Consider the following 19,300-nt stretch of genomic DNA (forward strand, 5'->3'; position numbering starts at 1 on the left):
CTTCATGGTGCCTTCGAGCTCTGAGAGAAAGCAATAGAGTTCCAGGTAATTTTTAATTTAGTTATGAACTGACTATGAGTCTCTGATACTGTGAACACTGTGAATTCTGATGAAACTATGAAATCTGATGAAAGTATGAAACTGTGAACTCTGATTTTGTGAAATTTGATTGTGTGAACTCTGATTTATGATTTATGTGACATGATTTTGTCATTGTGAACTCTGATTTTATATACTCTGATTTTGAGAGATGAAACTGTGAACTCTGATTGTGTGAACTCTGATTGTGTGAAATCTGATTTATGTGACATGATTTTGTCATTGTGAACTCTGATTTTGTATACTCTGATTTTGAGAGATGATTTTGTGAACAAAGAATTTTTTGAACTCTGATTTTGTGACATGATTTTGTGAACTCTGGTTTTGTGAACACTGATTTTGAGACATGATGAACTGCTAAACTTTGAATTTTGGATGTTGTTTGTTCATTTGTTGTGAACTTGAGAGTTGAGATTATTGGGTTGGATTGCTGGTAATATTTAGGTATGGATGAAAGTATCAACCAAGAACTACCTAGGAATAATAATGCTAAAAATAATTCTGCTTCGAATGAACGTTCTCTTCCTCCCGCGAGTAACGAAACTCAGTCACAAACTTCTAGTGTTCGGGAGAAAACTGATCCTGCTTGGAGATACGTTTCTTTACAAAATATAAATGGAAAACCGCATTACCAATGCTTATTTTGTCTGAGTACTTTTGGGGGCGAGGGAATTAATAGAATGAAAAAGCATTTGGCGAAGATAGGTGGAGACATTAAGAAGTGTTCTAAGGTCCCGTATGATGTAGAAAAACAAATGGAAGGTTTATTAAAAGAGATTCAGAAAAGTAAAACTAGTAAAAGGAAAGTAAGTTTCAACGAAAAGGGTACCGATAAGTGTGAGGATGCAATTGATGAAGCAATAGTGCAAGAAGAACAACAAACTCCGAGTCAGTTACCAACTAAGGAGGTTGTTGGAGGTGATCCCAAAAAGAAAGCAAAAACCATTATTCCTCCTATGTTTGCACCAAGAACAACTCCGGGAAGTCAACCAAGTCTGAAAAGCGTGTTTCAAAACAAAGAGGCGCTTCATGAAGTTGATAAGCGAGTGGCTAGATGGCTTTTGGATTGTAGGATTCCTTTCAATGCGGTTATGTCACCTTTTTTTCAAGATATGTTGGATGGTGTAGCTGACTTTGGGCCTGGTTATAAAGGTCCTTCGTATGACTCTTTGAGGGTTAACTTATTAGCCGATCTCAAAAGGGAGTGTCAAATGGTTGTTGATAGCTATAGGTCTGCTTGGAAAGAAACTGGATGTACTTTCATGGCTGATGGTTGGACAGATCAAAGGCAAAGATTGTTGATTAATTTTTTGGTTTATTGTTTGAAAGGGTTGTGCTTTGTGAAATCTGTAGATGCCTCAAGTATGGTTAAAAATGCTTAAAGCTTGTATGACTTGTTTTCAGAGGTGATTGAATGGATTGGACCTGATAATGTTGTTCATGTAGTGACCGATAATGCTGCAAATTATGTTGCTGCTGGTAGGCTTATTAATAAGAAATTTGAAAATATTCACTGGTCACCTTGTGCTGCTCATTACTTGAATATTATTCTAAAAGATATAAGTAGCATGCCACATATTTCTAGCCTTGCAACACGTGCTTCAAAGATTACCGTGTTTGTATATAATCATACGGTGTTCTTGTCCTGGCTAAGACAAAAAAATGATTGGAGGGAGATTGTTCGTCCAGGTGCAACTCGTTTTGCCACTGTCTTCCTCACATTGATGAGTATCTTTGAGCACAAATTGAAATTACAACAATTGGTTGTTGATACACACTTTACCGGACACAAATTAGGAAGGAGTGCTAACGGTAGAGCTGTGAGTGCAATTATCCTAGACAATAAATTTTGGGATGATTGTTTTACTGTATGCCAAATTGTGAGTCTGTTGATTAAATTGCTGAGGTTGGTAGATGCCGATGATAAACCATCATTGGGAATTGTTTATGAAGGTATGCTGAGGTCAGAAAATGGAATGAAAGAAATGTTCAAGCATAGGAAGAGTGCATATCAACCTTACACAGAGATTATCAACTCAAGATGGGACAAATATTTGAAAAAAAAATCTTCACGTAGTAGCCTATTTCTTGAATCCTGATTGCTTTTTTTCTGAAAATTATAGAGAATCACCTGATGTCATGCGAGCTTTACTTGATCTTGTTACATTGCATTGCAAGATTAATAATTTAGATTCAGTTGAGGCAATGAAAGAAATACACTTATATAGGGATCGAAAGGAAAGCTTTGATAGGCCTGAAGCTGTTCCAGCTGCAAAAAAAACTTCAACCTGGTAATAATATCTATTTGATAATATGCTTTAGTTATTTACTTATTTTATGTTTTGGTTTCTTTAATTTGATAACTAATACTTGAGATATGGGATTGTAATTTGTAGATGAATGGTGGAGGTTGTTTGGTAGTTCTGCTCCATGTTTACAAAAAATGGCAGTTCGCATTCTTAGCCAAGCATCTGCTTCTTCAGGGTGTGAAAGGAATTGGAGTCTTTTTGATCAAATTCATACAACAAGAAGGAATAGATTGGAGCATGATAGGCTAAGTGATATTGTGTATGTTACATATAATTTGCGTCTTAAATCCAGGTAATATATATTTCATCCTTTCATTTCATATCATTAGATTTTGTATAGCTAATATACTAGGCTTATCATATATTGTATTTAATTTGTTAGGAATGAAAGAAAAAAAAGAAAGCAAAAGTCGCAATATGATCCAATCGATATTGAAACTATTGATAAGGTTGATTTTTGGGTGACGGAAGAGGTTGTTGAAAAAGAGCCTGATCTTCCAAGTAATATTGAAGACTTGCTTCGTGAGTATTATAGTTTATTGATCAGACAATAAATTACAATAGCTTTTATCTTTAATTTATTGATAATGTGTTATATTTTCTTAGATGAGATTGATGCTGATTTAGATCAAGGTGGTGGTGGTGGTAGTACTAGTACATTTTATGCTGCACCACTTGCTTTTTCTGGTCCAAGTAGTGGAAATGAAGGTGATGAAATCAATGATGCAAATCTGCAGCAAATTATGGAAGATTTTGATGATTGATGACAAACTTGGATCATTTTGATGCTGCTATGTTATGTTTGATTGGTTGTTTGTTTGTTGACTTTTGAACTTTGAATTTGTATTTGAATGAGATTATAACATTTGGTTTATGTAGTACTTTTAATTTGAATGCTATTTTAAAGTTTAGATTAGACTATAATTATATTTTCATGTGCTTATTTATATTTTATTTATTATTTTATTATAAAACGGTTTTTATGGTTCAACCACAGTCGAACCGGTTGAACCTATGAACCAGTGAACCAGTGCCTAGAGCAGTTCGATGACCGGTTCAATTTTCAGAACCTTACTTTTATTACACTACTTGTTCTCCACTTTCTTATATTTTAATTTCTCTTGTCAATATATACATAGTTTTGCAATTTTTTATTTCTAGTTGGTTAATTTGATGTTTGATGATTATTACATGTTTGTTTGAGTTGCCTTTGTTGATTTTGTTCTTTTGTTGTTCATAGTTTTCATCATTTTCCCAATTTTGCCATGTTTTATGATTTTTCCCTCTACGTGTTTGATGAAATGCCAATTTTGATTATGTGCTAAATTTTCACCCCTTGGCTTGGGAAAATGAGCATATAGATTACTAGAATCATAATGTCCAACATTTAGTGATAATTCTTGGGTTGTTAGTTGTTATTGTTTCCACTAATGCTAGTTTCTTACTAAGGTAATTAGTAAGTTAGCTAGGATTTATGGATTAATGACAATTATGCTCACTTAACCTATCCTTCGATGTTAAGGGTTGACTTAGTGAGATTAATCCATCATAATTATCATAGTTGTGGTTATGGCAAAGAAGGGATTCCATAACTCATCCCAAGTCAAGGTTCCATTCATGTTTTGAACCACTTTTCGATCACTTTATAGCATTACTTATTTATATTACATACATAGTTCTTTTGTTCTTTTATTAGTTTATTAATTGCAATTTTGAATCGTTCTTTTATCTCTTTATTTGTTTATTTTAGTTATTGAAAACACCCTTTGCTTCTCACAACCAAAATTGTGTGCTCTTAGATATTAGTTCCTAGGGAAGACAACCTGATGTTTAATTATGTACTCTTGGTTTATATTTGAATTAGAAATTTAAACTTTGATTGAGAGGAATATTTGTTGGTTCGAACTATGCTATCAATGAAAAAATTATTTTGCTAAATTTTTGAACCGTCATAAATCATCTTCTATCAAGTTTTTTTTGGCACCGTTGGCGGGGAGCTAGTGCAATTGAGTGCTATAGTTTTGGTTGTTGTAAATATGTGAATAGTGTGAATATATATTTTTTGGGTTGTTTGATTATTTTTGCTATTAATTAGGATTTTGGTTCTTTTGTTACTTGATGTCTTTAGTTTTTATTTTCAATTTTTCTCTATGAGTTATCACCCTCTTCGTTTGGAGTTTGGTTTTGATCATTTTGTAAGGTTTGATAACTTCAATTTTGGATTGCATCATGGGATTGGAGAATCAATTTTGGAAGGAGCTACCTCCCCTATACTACAACGAGCTAAACCCTTCCCAATATGTATACCCAAACCAAGGATATGGTAGATTCCACAATGATTACATACATCCACCACCATATGCCTATAACCCCTACCCTCAACACAATCCTCAATCACTATATCTTTAATTACCACACCACCATTACCATCCACCTTCTTACATACCACCTCAAAACACTTACCAACATGAATTACCTCCCATATATACAACCTTCCTCCCAAACAATGAAATCTCTTTTTTACCATAATGTGATGTTCTCCAACCCTTGACCCAAGAACCACAAGACCTTCAAGCTTTTCTCCAAGAGCAAGAAGAATTTCAAAGGACACAAGGGCAATTCATGGGTACCATAGCCGAAGCGGTGAACCGCTTGGTTCTACTATGCTCATCCGATCAAGGCACTCCTCTTGAAGGGTGTGAAGGAGCAATTGAAGGGCGTAGAGAAGATGAGGGCATGGAGCCACAAGGGAAAGAAGAAGGGTTAGAGCTTGAATTGAAACAAGAGGGAGAAGGTGGAGTATTTGAACTGGAGGAGAGAAAGGGAGAATTGAGGAAGCTTGATCAAGATGAGAATTCCATCATTGATAATTTTTTGTCCTCTTTGGTCAATCCTGTTAAGATCCTAGTGAGCCTCTTCCCATTAAGTTTGAAAGAGACATGGAGGTATACTTCTCACAACCTCCTTGTTATGATTTGAGTGATGAGGAAGAAGACGTTGGAGAGAAAGTAACTCTGTTCCAAGAACATATTGAGTGGGTGGCAATTTCATCTATGAGCTTCATTGGCCCCTACCAATATGCTATCTTGGAGACGGATTACCAACTTAAGATCCTTCTTTGGTTGGTATATGGTGGAGAAAGGAGTGAAGGTTACCAAGAGAATCCAAGGCTCTTCAAGAAAGCCAATTCAAGTTTTAGGATTCAAGTGTTGTGTAGAGCACAATGGAGTGGATTCTGGAGAGTGTTAGGGTACTACAAGGGTAAATTAATAGATTTTCCATCCGGCTTGAAGCATAGAGAGCATCAAGAAGGTGCACAGGTACCTAGAATATGAGATCCCGGAGGACCTATGAAGTGCAAGCTTGGATGGAGATTCAAGGTGGAGTGGAAACATAAGCCACCCTAACAAGGGTCTCCTCAACAAGTCCAACTTAAGGACTATAAACCAAGTGCTAAGTGGGAGACACCCCCACCATGGTAACATTGTTCCTACCCTTTCCTTGTTTATAATTTTGGTTTATTGCATGTTTGCTTGTCTTGGTTAGCTTAGGATTAGCTTAATTTTGAGTTTAGATAGGTTAATTTATGTATGGATCATGATTTTATGAAGTTTTGAATGTTTGGGGGAGGGTGAACTTTTGATGAGCTAAGGCTTGATACCTTAGATTTTGAAGAAATCTTTTTTTGGAAAAACAGGGTACTGTGCGTGTGCACACCCTTGTGCGTACGCACACAATGGCTATATTTTGCGTCTTGTGCGTACGCACACCAACCTTTATGCCCTCCGTTGGGAGCACTCGCGCGCGTTGTGCATGCGCATTCCCCTTTGTTTTGCGCTTTGTGTGTGTGCACGCCCTTGTGCGTACGCACACAACCTTCTTTTTGCGTGCTGTATGCGTACGCACCATCCTGTTCGTACGCATACTTCCTTACACTCCCTTTGTTGGGAGCGCTGGCACAGCTTATGCGCATGAATCCCTGCCACTTTTCGCTCTTGTGCGTGTGCACGAAACTGTGTGTCCACGCACACATGATCCTTAACCTAAATAAAAAAAAAGAGTCCTCTGTGCGTACGCACACCCTTGTGCATCCGCTCACTTCTCCTGTTTCACCTTGTGTGCGTGCGCACACATACTTGTGCGTATGCACAAGTGCTGTTTTGGGCATACTTTTCATTGCACTTTGAATTAAGCCCTAACGCACTTCTACCCCCCTCCACCCCTCTCTTTTCTTGCTTTTCCCCTGCTTTCTACTTATTCTAGTTTTTTTGCATTTCATTTTTATTTTAGTAATTATATTATATTTTGTTTAGTCGTTTGCTAATTAAATAAGTCGCAAGTGTTTGCTTAATGTTGATTGGGTGGCTTCTTGCTTGAAAGTTATATCAATGCACTTATACTTCACTTTAAATACTAGTACCTAGTGGGTTTAGTAATTCTTGTTTGGGACACCATGCATTCATCATCCATCGCTAGGCAATTGTATATTATCATTGCGTTTTTTTTAAGTGATGCTTGTTTATGATTTACCTTAGTCACATTACCTATTTCATGCATTGAGATTTTGGAATTGTGAAATTGTACCGAAAGCTTACCTAGTAACATGTTTTTGAGCTTTCTTAGCTTTGTGGACCATGCTTGCTATGTGACCAATTTTCACCTCTATCTTCTTTCTCTAAGTTCTATAGCATCTATGTGTTTCACCTCTATGTCACTTAGGTGTTGCAACAACTTCAATATGTATCATTGATTGTTATGTAAGTTTCATATACCATTTTGTTCACTAAGTCTACTTACACATCAATCAATGTCCATGTATTATCCAATTTTCCAATTGCTTGAAAGCTTTCATGCCTCTTCACTACTTGTTTGGTTGACTTAACCTACAAGTCTTTTGAAGTATTTCAAGCACACTAGAATGAGTGAAATGCATACTTCTTTTGTATAATTGTGACATGGATTTTAAATACTAGGGTGTGAGTTCTAAACCGCATGCAATTCAGGACCCACACGCCTATTTTTCATCAATGTCACACTAACTCACTCACTCAATTCTAGTGAATTACATCATTCTAACAATTCATGCTTCCTTGCTTGTGCATTTACTTGTCTTATTATCTCCTGTTTTCTATTTTCAAAATAAGTAATCATAAGCAACAATGGAAGCGAAAAAAGGACATGCAGCACCGGTTGACCTACCAGCTGAAGGTAGCAACTCGGAAAGTCGCCGTATCCACTTGCTCATCTTTTAGTACACCGATGACGGTGCAAACTTTTAAGTGTGGGGAGCTCATCCGAAAAAATTTTTTTTAGAACTTGCTTGAACTATATATATATATATATATATTGTGGAACATGTTTTGAGCTAAGAACACAAGCATGTGAGATTTGAGCCTAATTGTGTGGTTACATCATATAACCACATATTTTCATTCTTGTGTGCATTATTCTCTTTCTATAATTGTAATCTTTGATTTATTTGATTCTATATGTCCATTATTTTATGTATACATGCAATTACATGATTGAGGCCGTTGTTTTAATTAGCTCACTTACCCAAATGGCCTAACCTTTTATCTTCCATTGTTAACCAATTTTGAGCCTATTCTTAATGATGCACCACTATTTCGTGGTACATCTTGTGCTTAATTGAGTGGATTGTATCCACTAATCTCACACTTATTCATTGAATTCGCATGTTTTACATTTTCCTTCCTGATTTTGTGCTATAATTGAAAACATGTTTCTTTGGTCTTAATTTAGATAATTTTAATCATCTCTTATTACCATTTGATGCATTGATATGTGTGTTAAGTGTTTTCAGAGATTACAGGGTATGAATAGCTTAGAGGATGGAAAAGAAGCATGCAAAAGTGGAAGGAATACAAGAAGCTGAAGGAACTGCAAAGCTGTCAACCCTGACCTCTTTGTACTTAATCGATCATAACTTGAGCTACAGAGATCCAAATGAGACGATTTTAGTTGTGTTGGAAAGCTAACATCTGGGGCTTCGAAATGATATATAATTTATCATAGTACCCATACAGCTAGGTGACGCGCTCGCGTGAATCACACGCACGCATCGCATCTACGAAAATTCAGCATATCAGAATTTGCCCCTGGCGATTTCTGGGCTGTTTTTGACCCAGTTCTTGACCCAGAAAATACAGATTAGAGGCTGCGGAGTGGAGGAATCAGACGTACACAACTCATTATTCACAATTTAGTTTTAAGATGTAGTTTTCTAAAGAGAGATGAGAGATTTTAGGATTTAGGATTTCTATTAGTTTTAGGTTTATTTCTTCCCAATTCCAGGTTCAATGTTCCTTTAATTTAGTTCTCTTATATTCTTATTTATTCTAGCACTTTGGTTTATCTATTCCTCTTGTTGATTCACTTCTTTTCCAATTTGGTTTATGAACTCCATGTTAGATTTGATTTTCTATTTAATGCAATTTGAGGTATTTTATATTTATGATCGCTTTCTTCAATTTATGTTATTAATGCTCTCAATTGGTTATTTGGATTTTATTCTCTCTTATTGCTTTTCTATGCTTTTCTGTTATGCCTTCCAAGTGTTTGATAAAATAATGCTTGGTTGGATTCTAGAGTAGATTTTTATCCTTTTGGCCTTGGTTGAGTAATTGGTGACACTTGAGTTATCAAACTCCTTTGTTGATTGACAATTGAAAGTTGCTGATTGATTTGGATTCCACTAAGCTAGGACTTGAGGAACTAAATTGATTCGTCCATTTGACTTTCCTTCAAAATTAGAGGGTTAACTAAGTGGGAGCAATGAACAATTCCCATCACAATTGATAAGGATAGCTAGGATAGGACTTCCATTTCTCATACCTTGCCAAGAGCTTTTCTTGTTATTAGTTTATTCCTTTTGCCATTTACTATTCTTTCTTTTTACCTTAAAAAAATCCCAAAAAGATACTTTTCCATAACCAATTATAAGCACACCTCCCTGCAATTCCTTGAGAGACGACCCGAGGTTTCAATACTTCGGTTATCAATTTTATTAGGGGTTTGTTACTTGTGACAACCAAACTTTTGTATGAAAGGATTCCTTGTCGGTCTGGAAGCTATACTTTCAACAAGAACTTATTTGTGAAATTCTAGACCATGCAAGAATTCGTTCATCAAGAAAATGGCGCTGTTGCTGGGAAATTACAAACATGTGCCTTATTATTGGTTATTGTAAATATTTGCTTTTTGATTGTTTGCTAGTTTTTGTTAGTTTAGGAATTAGTTGCTTATTTTTGCTAGTTTTTGTTTTTATTTTCTTTAGCTACTATGAACTCTCACTCCTTTGTCTATGAGTTTGGTTACAATTATATTACAGGAAGAGGAGATTATAATGAGAACATGCATCAAGGTTGGGACAATAAAAGATGGGAGGAGCCACAAGGATTTGATCAACCCTATTGGCAACAACCTCCACCAACATACTATGACCCAGCGCCCTTCCAAGAGGCATACCAAGATAATGGCTATGGATAACACCCTTTTGATTATCAACAACAACCACCATATGCCTATGAACCCCCTCCTCAACATAATTTTGAACCACCATACTCACAAGCACCTTACCACCAAACACCCTCATATGACCCTAATCCTTACCCACCATACCAAGAGCCTTATGAGCCATACTTAGAACCACCACCTCAATATACACCATTTCCATATCCTTATCAAGAAGAACTACCTCCGTATTATGAGCCATTTCTCCCAATAAATGAACCCTCCTATCCACTCCAACCTCTATTGGACAATAACACACTTATCTCTAATCTCATTGGTCTCACCTCTAAACTCCAATATCTTATATCCCGCAGGGACCAACCCTCCACCTCCAATATTCAACCCTCAAGCTTCAGTGCACCGCCACCCTCCGTGCAAGAATACCCATATCCATCAATTCAAGAGCAACATGATCCCAATGATGCTATTGACATGGAACCAGAGAGAAGGGATCGTCTTAGGGACGCAATGGATCGGTTACACGTGGCCTTATTTCCAAAGGAGCAAGAGGAGGGCCAAAATGTGGAGGTAGAAGAGACCCTTGAAGATGAAGGAGTAGTTGAAGGGAGTTGTCGTGGAAAGGAAATCATCAATGAGGAGTATGATTTTATACTAAAACAACTGGACGAAGCTGCAATAGTTAAAGAGGAAGTGGTTGAAGACTTAGGAGATGCGGAACCTCCATGGGATAGTCCAGTCACACAGCCTCCTTCCAAGATGTTTAATGTTGATGTTGAGGAGGGTGTACAACCTCCAAGGCATATCATGGTTGAAGACTTGGAAGAGGTTGATTAAGTTATGAAGATTAAAGAAGAAGAAACACAACCTCCCATGACTTTGGTAAGCAATGAAGAAGAGATTGAATTGGAAGAAAGCTACCAAAAGGAAGAGGTTGAAATTAAAGAATCTTACAAAGAGGTGAAAGTTATCAAGAAAGAACACACGGGAGTGAAGCTTGAAATCACCTTGCCAAAGTTGTTGTAGATCCCTCCCCCTAAGTCGCCATTATCCTTCACAACATTCAAGTGGGTAAAATTCGTATCCTTAACTTTCTCATTCCACTTGAATATAGTTTACTTGAGACAGATGATCAACTTAGAGCTCTTTGTGGCGTTAAGAGTAAGAGGAAGATGGTTAGTGGTTGGAGTTGTCAGGCAAGGTTCGATATGGTTGCATGCTCCAGGTTTAAATGCAGGGGTTGGTGTAGAGCTCGATTGCATGGGTCTAGAAAGTTGTTTGGACGCTTCAGTGAGAATTCAGACTACTTGCCACCCGGTTGGAACAATGACGCTCAAGAAGAAGACGGGTGCAAAAGCAAGGTTTGGGACCCCGGAATTCATTCTAGCAATCAACACTCTTGGGGACTTGTCACTTGCTTCAACTTGCTTGAAGGTTGTATGTGCCTAGTTTGGGATCCCGGAGGCAATTGGAAGTACAAACATTGGTGGAGATTCCTGGAAGAGTTCAAGCACAAGCCACCATGACAAGGAGCTCACCAAATGTCCAACTTAAGGACTATAACTAAAAGTGCTAGGTGGGAGACGACCCACCATGGTATGATCATTCCTTTTTATTCTTAGTTTTATTTTATTTTAATTTTATCAGTGTTAATTCATACATTCTGCATCATCACTTGCATTCTTTTTTAAAAAAATAGAAGAGAGAAAAGCGCGTTCCACGCGTGCGCGTGAATCATGCGCACGTGTCACTTGCAACGCTAAACCTTACAGTAGGTTAAGCGGGAGCTATGCAGGAAGGGTGCCTTGCACACAAGCAAACCCATGCATACACATGGGTGATGCGTGCGCGTCACCCGTATTTTAGTCAACCCACACGTAAGCATCAGCGACGCGTATGCGTGGATGGAAAATCGGCGTCAATGGGTGATTTGGCCGAGAGTTGTGCTGCTTTGGTGTTGGTATTGTGCATTTAGCACAACCAGTGGTCACGAGTACGCGTGACTGACGCTTACGCGTCACTTGGATTCTTGCTCACCGTCGCATAAGCGGGACCGACACTGACGTGTCGCCTCTTCTCTTGCACACCCACGCGTACGCGTGGGCGACGCTTACGCGTCGCTTCGCAGATACCATTCTTCTACTTTTCTCTTTCCTTTCTTATTCTTCCCTCCTCCTTTCCTACTTTCATCTCCTCTCTTTTCCCTCTCATTTTCTTTTTCTCATTTTATTTACATACTTTCATTTATTGCATTTTAACTGTATGCATGTTTTTATTTTCTTTTCTATGTTTATTATTTTTCTATTGGTGTTAAATGTTCTTATTCAACTGTTGCATCTTTTCTTGAATTATTTTGGTGCTTCTTGATTTGTTTTAAACTATTGGGTGTTATTAATTATAAGTCAATGCTAATTTTTATGATACTTGTATTCTATTTGCATTGATATGCACTTATATTGTCTTTCATTACCCACACTCTCTCCCCCATTATTGCAATTTTTGCACTATTCATATGCCAGTTGCTTCTACTATTTTTTCACTTGCATGTTGTAGCTACCATGTAGTTGGGATCCTCACTCATTGGCATCAAACCACCCATATTCTATTTGTTTTCCTATCATTGTTTATGGGTTACTCTTCTTCCTTTCTCTCATCTTTCAAGATGGCCATCAAGAAAGAAAAAAGGAACAGCTTTAAATGGGGCGAACAACAAGTCCATTTGCACAATCCATTACAGAAAAAGCATCACTTGTAGCAACCCGTCCACTTGCACATCTCAGCATGCACCGAGGACAGTGCAATCTTTAAGTGTGGGGAGGTTGATACCGACTTCTGCGGGTAACTACTTGCTGTCCTAACACCAATGTTTAGTTTTCTTTGTTAAATTAGTTGTTGCATTTGCATATTTGATTGAATGTTTGTTTGATTTTGTGCATATTTTACCAACTACTTGGTTGAAGTAATGATTTTCTTTTCCAAGAAATTATTTTATAGCATTTCACTAACTTGAATTAAAACTTTTGTGAAACTTGTTTGAAGAAATTTTATTTTGAAATATGGTTTAGAGCTCGAACACAAAAAACCAGTGAGATTTTGAGCCTATTTGATTGGTTGCATTTTATCAACCAAATATTCTGTTTTGGTGTGTTTTGTTCTCTCTAAAATTGTGATCTTTGTCTTGCTTGATTTTATAATTCCATTATTTAATGTATGCATGCACTTATATGATTGAGGCCTTATTTCACTTAGCTTACATGCCCATATGGCCTTACCCTTTCATTATATTTTGCAAACCAAAGTTGAGCCTATTTTACCCCATTTGTTCTTTATTTTAGCACATCATTAAATCTAAGCAAAAAAATAATAATGTCCTTAATTTGAATCCTTGGTTAGCTTAAACTAGTGAAAGTGCTCATGATTTAAGGTGGGGAAATTGAAATTGAAAACATTTGGTTTGAGAATTGGGAGTTGTATATTCTTGAGAAAATGTAAAAAAGAATGTTGAGGACATGTTTATGAATTCAATACCTTAATCATATGCATTGAGAAAAACAAAAGAAAAAAAATACAAAAGAAAAAAAAGAAAAGAAAAAGAGCAAACGATTAAAAGGGGACAAAATGGCCCAAGTTAAGTAATAATATCAATGCATATGAGTTGTACTTAAATTTGGGATGCATGAATGTGTGGTAAACATAGTTAATGGGTAGTTAGGATTTATATTATGATTACATGGATTGTCATAAGTTAGGTGAGAAGTTTAGCTTAATTAAAGATTCAAATTTTAGTCCACTTAACCAAATATAATCCTACCTTGACCCTAACCCCATTACAACCCTTAAAAGACCTCTTGATATGTGTATTTGTGTATTAAATCTTTGTTGATTGTTAGATGAAGAGCAAGCCTTAGAAAGCAAGATTAATAGAGAACCGAGAGAATCGACCCTTAAATACTTGAGTGATTAGAGTGTATACACTTCTGGTGAGGGTTCAATGCTCGATTCTTTGTTCCCGGCTTTCATGAGCTATTTTCTTCTGCAAGTTTATTTGTACTTCATTTTATGATTTGAATTAGTGAAATCTAATTTATATTTGTCCTTGAAAGGTTTATTTACTTTTCACCAAGTAGGTAAAAGCATTTTGCATGTAGTTACATTCATATAGATAGGTTGCATTTCATACTTTCTACCATTCCTCTTCACTCTTATAGTTTCTCTTGAGTTTAGCATGAGGACATACTAATGTTTAAGTGTGGGGAGATTTGATGCATCACTGTTTCATGGTACATCTTGTGCTTAATTGAGTGGATTTTATCCACTAATCTCACACTTATTCATTGAATTCGCATGTTTTACATTTCCTTCCTAATTTTGTGCTAAGATTGAAAATATGTTTCTTTGGTCTTAATTTAGCTAATTTTAATCCTCTCTTATTACAATTTGATACCTTGATATGTGTGTTAAGTGTTTTCAGAGATTACAGGGCAAGAATGTCTTAGAGGATGGAAAAGAAGCATGCAAAAGTGGAAGGAATACAAGAAGCTGAAGGAACTGCAAAGCTGTCAACCCTGACCTCTTCGCACTCAATCGATCATAACTTGAGCTACAGAGATCCAAATGACGTAGTTCTAGTTGTGTTGGAAAGCTAATATCTGGGGCTTCGAAATGATATATAATTTGCCATAGTGCCTGTATAGCTAGGTGATGCGCACGCAAGCATCTCGCGCACGCGTCTCATGTGCGAAAATTCAGCATATCAAGATTCACCCACAGCGATTTCTGGGCTGTTTTTGACCATTTCTCGGCCCAGAAAACATAGATTAGAGGCTGCAGAGTGGAGGAATCAGACGTACACAACTCATTATTCACAATTTAGTTTTGAGATGTAGTTTTCTAAAGAGAGAGGCTCTCTCCTCTCTCTAGGTTTTAGGATGTAGGATTTCTATTAGTTTTAGGTTTATTTCTTCCAAATTCCAGATTCAATGTTCCTTTAATTTAGTTCTCTTATATTCTTATTTATTCTAGCACTTTGGTTTATCTATTCCTCTTGTTGATTCACTTCTTTTCCAATTTGGTTTATGAACTCCATGTTAGATTTGATTTTCTATTTAATGCAATTTGAGGTATTTCATATTTATGATCACTTTCTTCAATTTATGTTTTTAATGCTCTCAATTGGTTGTTTGGATTTTATTCTCTCTTATTGCTTTTCTATGCTTTTCTGTTATGCCTTCCAAGTGTTCGATAAAATGCTTGGTTGGATTCTAGAGTAGATTTTTATCTTTTTGGCCTTGGTTGAGTAATTGGTGACACTTGAGTTATCAAACTCCTTTGTTGATTGACAATTGAAAGTTGCTGATTGATTTAGATTCCACTAAGCTAGGACTTGAGGAACCAAATTGATTCGTCCATTTGACTTTCCTTCAAAATTAGAAGGTTAACTAAGTTGGAGCAATGAACAATTCCCATCACAATTGATAAGGATAGCTAGGATAGGACTTCCAGTTCTCATACCTTGCCAAGAGCTTTTCTAGTTATTAGTTTATTCCTTTTGTCATTTACTATTCTTGCTTCTTATCTTAAAACAAAATCCCAAAAAGATACTTTTCCATAACCAATTATAAGCACACCTCCCTGCAGTTCCTTGAGAGACGACCCGAGGTTTCAATACTTCGGTTATCAATTTTATTATGGGTTTGTTACTTGTAAAAACTAAACTTTTGTACGAAAGGATTCCTTGTTGGTCTGGAAGCTATACTTTCAACGAGAACTTATTTGTGAAATTCTAACCACGCAAGAATTCGTTCATCACTTAACCCATTTGTTCTTGATTTTAGCAAATTACAAGCCTAAAGCGAAAAATAATATATGTCCTTATTTGGATCTTTGATTGGCTTAGGCTAGTGAGAGTGCTCATCATGTAAGCTTGGAAAAGTTGGGAACATTGGTTGGGATGAAAGTGTATTTTTGTATTTTTGTCAAAATTTTGGGAATTGGGTACATACTCATGTGTTAATTAAATGTAAAGCCATATGCATTGATATTTCTGTATATACTTTATTGCAAAAAAAAAGAAGCAAAAAAATAATAAATAATACAAAATAAAGAAATATATATATATATATATATATATATATCAAAAGAAAAAAATAGAAAAAAGAAAAAAAAGACAAGTAATAAAAAGGGGACAAAATGCCCCAAGTAAAGCTCAATAAAAATCAATGCATATGTGTGGTGACCAAAAATAGAACGCATGAGTGTGTGAAAAAGTGAAGAATGGGTAGTTAGGTTAGTTTTGAATTGTATAGGTTGTTATATAGGTTAGGTGGGAAGCTTAGGTTAATCAAAGATTCAAATTCTAGTCCACTTGGCCATATGCATCCTTACCTAGACCCTAGCCCCATTACAACCTATGGAAAAGCCCTTATGATATTTGTATGCATGCATGAAATAATTGTCGGTTGTTAGATGAAAAATAAATCTTGGAAAGCATGATTAGGGGAGGATTGAGTGAATCAATCCCATACACTTGAGTGACTAGAGCGGATACACATCCGATGAGGGTTCGATCGCTCAATTACATGTTTCCACCCATGATCATCTATTCTTGCAAGTTTGTAAAATCTTTCAATAATTCAATTCAATTGTGGGTTTAATTTGACTGCTATGGCTTTAGCCCTTGTACTTATATATGTATTCTTGGAAGTTGACTTATTTTGACCAAGTAGTTACATTCATTTAGATAGATTGCATGTAGATAGGTTGTATTTAGGTAGTTTACATTGAATAAATGTTGATACCCTTTGCTTCTTTCTTGAGTTTAGCATGAGGACATGCTTAGTTTAAGTGTGGAGAGGTTTGATAAACCCTAATTTTGTGGTTTATCTTGTGCTTATTTTGGGGGATTTTATCACCTTTTCCCACGTTTATTCAATGAAATAGCATGGTTTTATAATTCTCCCCGATTTTGTGCTTAAGTGTAAAAACATGCTTTTTAGGCCCTTAAATTGGTGATTTTGATTCACCTTAATTCCATTCAATGCCTTGATATGTTTGTTAAGTGATTTCATGTTTAGAAGGCAAAGATTTGATTGAAGGAATGAAGGAAAAACATGCAAAGTGGGAGAACTCATGAAGAAATGAAGGAATCGTAAAAGCTGTCAACCCTGACCTCTTCGCACTCAATCAATCATAACTTGAGCTATAGAGGTCCAAATGAGGCGGTTTTAGTTGCATTGGAAAGCTAACATCTGGGGCTTTAAAATGATATAAAATTGCCATAGTTGCTTTGGCGTTGAGGGATGCATACGCGTGCATGACGCATATGCATGGGTTGCTGCACGTGACTCATTAAAAGCAACTCGTGGCCAACAATTTCTGAAGCCTTTTGGACCCAATCCAACTCATTTCTGATACTATTTCATGTAGAATTCAAGCTTGGGCAAAAAGGGAAGCAATTGTTTGGAGTTTTTGCATCATGTAGCTTAGTTTCTAGAGAGAGAAGCTCCCTCTTCTCTCTGGAATTAGGGTTCCTAGGGTGAATTGCATTATAGATCCATGTTTAATTCTTTGCTTTCATCTTGTTTCTTCTATATTTTTATGCTCTAGTGATGTAACTCTCTTGCTCTCTCTTGTTAATTTCCCTTTTTGCTCTCTTTTGTGATGATGAACTCTTGATGGATTTTGATCTCTTTTAATGAATTTTGATATTTGATGTTCCTTTGTTGTTGAATTGAGTTGTTAATTTTACTTTCCTTGCAATTGGTAGTTGGTAGATTTTATTATTCTTACACATTTATCATGCTTTCCTTGTATACCCACCAAGTGTTGGATAAAATGCTTGGTTGGATATTAGAGTAGAATTTGAGCATTCTTGACTTGGAAAGAGTAATTAGGTAATCTTGAGTCATGAATACCCAACTATATTGGTGATCTAGAGTTGTTAGTTAATATGATTTCCATTGACTCTAATCTTTTGCTAATTTAATTAGTAAGTTGATTAGGACTTTTGGATTGAGATTAGCTAGTCTTATTAGACTTTCTTCGAGTGTGAGGATAACATGATACCTTCCTCCATCGTCGGAGATGACATAATAAGATAAATTCTTGTTTATTATTGTAATATAATTGATTAATCTTGTTTCACGTTCTCCCTATGTGAAGATAACATGATACCTTTTTTCATTTGCTGGAGTTGACTAAATAGGATGAATTAATCATTGCATGACTAGGATAGAAAGCCTATATTCTCAATTTTTGCCATGAATGTCTCTCTTTATTAATTGCTTTCTTTAATTGCTTACTTGATTTATTTTTCTTGCCATTTAAGTTCTTGCCCCTTTACTTCCTTGCCCCATTATAAATCAAACCTCATTGTTCCTCATAGCCAATAATTGACCACTTCATTGTAATTTCTTGTGAGACGACCTGAGGTTTAAATACTTCGGTTAATTTTCATTGGGGTTTGTACTCGTAACAAAACCAAATTTAATTTGATTCGAGGATTGACTATTGATGAGCGGATAATTTATACGCTTTTTGGCATTGTTTTTAGGTAGTTTTTAGTACATTCAAGCTACTTTTAGGGATGTTTTCATTAGTTTTTATGTTAAATTCACATTTCTGGGCTTTACTATGAGTTTGTGTGTTTTTCTGTGATTTTAGGTAATTTCTGGCTGAAATTGAGGGACTTGAGCAAAACTCTGAAAAAGGCTGACAAAAGGACTGCTGATGCTGTTGGAATCTGACCTCCCTGCACTCGAAATGGATTTTCTGGAGCTACAGAATTTCAAATGGCGCGATCTCAATGGCGTTGGAAAGTAGACATCTAGAGCTTTCCAGAAATATATAATTGTCCATACTTTATTCGGAAATTGATGACGTAACTTGGCGTTGAATGCCAAGTACATGCTACTGTCTGGAGTTAAACGCCAGAAAAACGTCATGATCCGGAGTTGAACGCCCAAAACACGTTATAACTTGGAGTTCAACTCCAAGAAAAGCCTCAGCTCGTGGATAGATCAAGCTCAGCCCAAGCATACACCAAGTGGGCCCCGGAAGTGGATTTATGCATCAATTACTTACTCATGTAAACCCTAGTAGCTAGTCTAGTATAAATAGGATAAGTTACTATTGTATTAGACATCTTTTGATCACTTTAGATCTTAGGATTAGATCTCTGGACACCTAGTCCTTAGACCATGGGGGCTGGCCATTCAGCCATGCATGAACCTTTCACTTATGTATTTTCAACAGTGGAGTTTCTGCACACCATAGATTAAGGGTGTGGAGCTCTGCTGTACCTCAAGTTTCAATACAATTATTATTACTTTCTATTCAATTCTCTTCTATTCTTATTCCAAGATATACGTTACACTTAACTTTGATGAATGTGATGATCCGTG

General features: G+C 36.2%; 1 protein-coding gene across 1 annotated transcript; it reads left to right on the plus strand.

Moving 5' to 3' along the window:
• The first annotated feature begins 545 nt into the window (after positions 1–545).
• On the plus strand, positions 546–2,704 carry LOC112701365 (uncharacterized). Its single transcript, XM_025752132.1, has 4 exons — positions 546–1,371; positions 1,504–2,062; positions 2,223–2,390; positions 2,701–2,704. The coding sequence occupies exons 1-4, from the start codon at positions 546–548 to the stop codon at positions 2,702–2,704; spliced, it is 1,557 nt and encodes a 518-aa protein (XP_025607917.1).
• The last annotated feature ends 16,596 nt before the right edge of the window (positions 2,705–19,300 follow it).

Source organism: Arachis hypogaea, chromosome 7 (genome assembly GCF_003086295.3).
Source record: "Arachis hypogaea cultivar Tifrunner chromosome 7, arahy.Tifrunner.gnm2.J5K5, whole genome shotgun sequence".
In the NCBI taxonomy this organism is placed as follows: Eukaryota; Viridiplantae; Streptophyta; class Magnoliopsida; order Fabales; family Fabaceae; genus Arachis; species Arachis hypogaea.